A 3,741-nucleotide genomic window follows, 5' to 3' on the forward strand; every position below is an offset into this window, starting at 1 on the left:
ATGACTATTCAACAGTTGGATATGGATAGGCCTCTCCTTTTCTAAAGCTTCCCCACTGTTTAATTGGGCTAAAATTGGTCCGCTTGTGTTCCAGAGAGTCGGGAGCCCTCAGGCCATCAATACATCATCTCAGCACGACGCCTGTGATTAACTGCTCGTTTTTCTCAATATCCTCTTGATGTCTTTCAGCGGAGCGTCCCGGCCAATGGGAGCGAGGCTCTGGTCGGGTCACGTGGTCAAAGCAAAACAGTGATTGGCACATTCCGGGAAGGGGGCGGGACTTCAGCTTGCATATAATAAGTGAGAAGAAGGCTGTCAGAAGAAAAAAAATAAATAAATAAGACCAACAATTTCAAAAAAGGAAAAAGTAGAAGAAGAAGTAGGAGAGCCGTGGAAAAAGCGCAGTGAAGGAGTATCTACAGGAGATCCACATGCTGAAGCACCGCGACGCGACGCCCTAGGAGCCCGACATGACTTCTCCTAAGGGTACCGTGAACTTCGAATCGTCGTCTCGCGACAAAACGGACTCGGAGGGTGAGGAGAGCAGGCCGAAGGAGGCGCCGCTGAGCGCCGCGGACAAGAGCAAAGCGAGCCGCCACCCGTTCAGCGTCGAGTCGCTTATCTCCAAGAAGAGCACCTGCAGGAGCCCATATTCTCCTCCTGCGCCTTTCCCAGAGCACCTGGCTCAGTACCCCCAGAGGACTTACTTCCCCCAGAAAAGTCACGTTTCAGCGGAAACTTTTCCCCATGTGTCGGACTGCATGAACGACGAGAGCGAAGACTCGAGTGATAAAGAGCAGAGCACTTGGCTGAAGAGCCCAACTTTCTCATCACCGCAGAGTAAGAGCATGCCAGCTTCAGGACTGGATGGAGATGTAGATGGAGATGTAGATGGAGATAGTAAGCTGCTCAGGAAAACATGGGTTGATTCACAAAACCTTAATTCTGCAGTGACTTTTTTATTTATATAGGTTGCCAAATGTGGTCACAGATACCAACTTTAGTAACAATATAGTATAGTGCATGCTGCTTTAATAATAATTATTAATAATAATTAATAATAATAATTATTATTATTATTATCAATACTATAATACAAATACAATAAACCTCCTAATCAATTATTAGAGTAATACTATTGTTTATAAGTGTATCCATGAGGTTTCTTGGAATCCTGAGTGACTTGCTGAAGATTTGGTCTGATGCGTAATGTAGTTCATTTGAAAGCTAATTCTGTTCTCTGTGTGTGTGTGTGTGTGTGTGTGTGTGTGTGTGTGTGTGTGTGTGTGTGTGTGTGTGTGTGTGTGTGTAGGAGCTACAAGTCCTCCTTCGACGTGCCACCTGCGCAAGCACAAGACGAACCGCAAGCCGCGCACTCCGTTCACCACGGCGCAGCTGCTCGCTCTGGAGCGGAAGTTCCGGCAGAAGCAGTACCTGTCTATCGCCGAGCGCGCCGAGTTCTCCAGCTCCCTGAGCCTGACCGAGACCCAGGTTAAGATCTGGTTCCAGAACCGCCGCGCCAAGGCCAAGCGGCTGCATGAAGCCGAGCTAGAGAAACTCAAGCTGGCCACGAAACCCGCCGCGCTGCCCGCCGCCCTGGCCCTGCCATTTTCCCTCGCCGCACACGGGCCCCCGGTCGTATACGGTGCCGCCGCAGCCGCAGCTGCAGCCGCCGCCGCGTCCGGGCTCCCGCGCCCGAGCCTCGCCATGCCCGCGCTCTTCGGCTCGCCTTATGGAATGTATTACTTATCCTAATATCACGCAGAAAAGAACCGCGTCTCCGCACGGTGATGTGCGCATCTGCAGTAACTTTCCACAAAACAAATGACTCCCAATACCTCTCTTTTTTTGCTGAATCCATTTATATTTTTACATCTGGAGCTCTGGAGATGTTTTGTTTTGTAAAAAGCCATCTCCTCAATTACTGACTTGTAGCCTTAAAAAACATAAGAATGCCAGATCTGTCTGACAAAATGCAAAGTTTATGTGTGATGTTTATTCTATGCTCTTGTGGAGCAGGTTCGTCTGGATTCATTCATACGCAACAACAAAAAAGAAAGAAAAGAAAAATCTCTGCGGGTTTGTCCGTCATGTGATAAGAAGTACTTACTGGCCTAATCTTAAAAAAAAGTGCCTTGAAAGACCAAATATTTATTAGTCAATAAAGAGTATTCTTTTTAACGTTTAAACTCTTCTCTTTCATTATTATTATTGTTTGTTTTTTTTTATTATTGTGTGTGATGCAAAAAAACAAACAAGCGCATACGTAAACAAAAACAGACAAATATACGCATGCAGCATGTTGTGCAATTATTATTTTTAATTTATTTCACATTAGAAATGATTTATTTCTATGCTATACAATAGAACTGAATTCCGAAACACTAAAATGTGTGTTTTGTGACACATGTTTGGCCTTAAGTCTTTATTATGCATTATTATTTTTGCATACACACCTGTAGTTTGGATGCGTAAAATGCGTTTAACGCTGAACGCAAATGCGCACTGCAGCAAATAAAAGCATTTTTCTTCTCTATTTCCATACAGATACATTGAATTTAATGCCATCATCCTTTTGAATAAGACATTTATTATTCCAAAGAAATAACAGTTTGCGTTCTTGTATGTTTATTGCACTCAAGGATGTGTGTGAATTTTTGCCAAAGCAAAACGTGTAGGATGTTTAAACACAGTAAACCTGAGCTTAGTGTGTGTGTGTGTGTGTGTGTGTGTGTGTGTGTGTGTGTGTGTGTGTGTGTGTGTGTGTGTGTGTGTGTGTGTGTGTGTGTGTGTGTGTGTGTGTAAGCAGGTTTACACAACTGCTGATGTGGTGGGTTGGAGACACTTTACCCAGTGTTTAATGTCCTCAGAATGATGCTGCTGCTGCTGCTGCTTGAAGGTCCCTTATTTCCTCCTGCAGTTCAGATTAAAGCGCTGCTGCAGACTGTGAGATGTTTAAGCGCTGCGCTGATACTAAACCACAGATTTCTTTAGGAGGAAAGTGTTGGAAATCTTCGAAAATCTGCATCGTATTTTATCCAGGAGTTTTAGCTACTATCATTTCGATAAATAGGTTTATGGAGGAATAAAAGGTAGTCATCTAGTTCAAATAAAAAGAAGACGAAGAAGAATAAAATGCTGCTGATGATGATGATGATGATGATGATGATGATGATGATGATGATGATTAGCCAAGTAGCACTTTTTTAAACGGGACTATACTTTTTTATTACTTTTTTTTATATATAGGAGAGAAGAGAAAAGAGAAAAAATGAATAAACAGAAAAAGAATGGATGTTTAAATGTTTGTTTTTTTTTTTTTTGTTTTGTTTTTCTTTCATTTTAAAGAAAACATTGAACAATGATTATTAAATATATATATATATATATATATATATATATATATATATATATATATATATATATATATATATATATATATATATATATATATAAAATAAAAATATTCTAATTTAGGCTTAAAAACATTTTTATAATCACATAAAAATGTTAAGCCCAAATGTGAGGCTGAATCTCTTATTGCTCAACGTCCGATAATTGAAAATAAGAATATAAATAATATTATATATATTATTATATATATATTATTATTATTATCATTATATTATTAAATAGACAATATATAAGTAGTGCCTATTAAATTGTATTCATGTGAATTATACGGTAAAATGGCACTAATTGAACTACATGGCGGACTGCGTTCTGCAGTTCTGCCTGAAT

General features: G+C 40.6%; 1 protein-coding gene across 1 annotated transcript; it reads left to right on the forward strand.

The window, feature by feature from the left end:
* Window positions 1-281: 281 nt before the first annotated feature.
* Window positions 282-2,189, forward strand: msx1b (muscle segment homeobox 1b). Its single transcript, XM_083521690.1, has 2 exons — window positions 282-840; window positions 1,313-2,189. The coding sequence occupies exons 1-2, from the start codon at window positions 471-473 to the stop codon at window positions 1,753-1,755; spliced, it is 813 nt and encodes a 270-aa protein (XP_083377816.1). The 5' UTR covers window positions 282-470; the 3' UTR covers window positions 1,756-2,189.
* The last annotated feature ends 1,552 nt before the right edge of the window (window positions 2,190-3,741 follow it).

This window comes from Silurus aristotelis (assembly GCF_946808225.1).
Source record: "Silurus aristotelis genome assembly, chromosome: 20".
NCBI lineage: Eukaryota > Metazoa > Chordata > Actinopteri > Siluriformes > Siluridae > Silurus > Silurus aristotelis.

What these genes read in the sequence shown, in the direction of transcription:
- msx1b (XM_083521690.1), top strand. Translation starts at nt 471, where the DNA reads ATGACTTCTCCTAAGGGTACCGTGAACTTCGAATCGTCGTCTCGCGAC. An exon ending in AACTTTCTCATCACCGCAGA is followed by an intron (nt 841 to 1,312) that starts GTAAGAGCATGC and finishes GTGTGTGTGTAG; the next exon opens with GAGCTACAAGTCCTCCTTCG.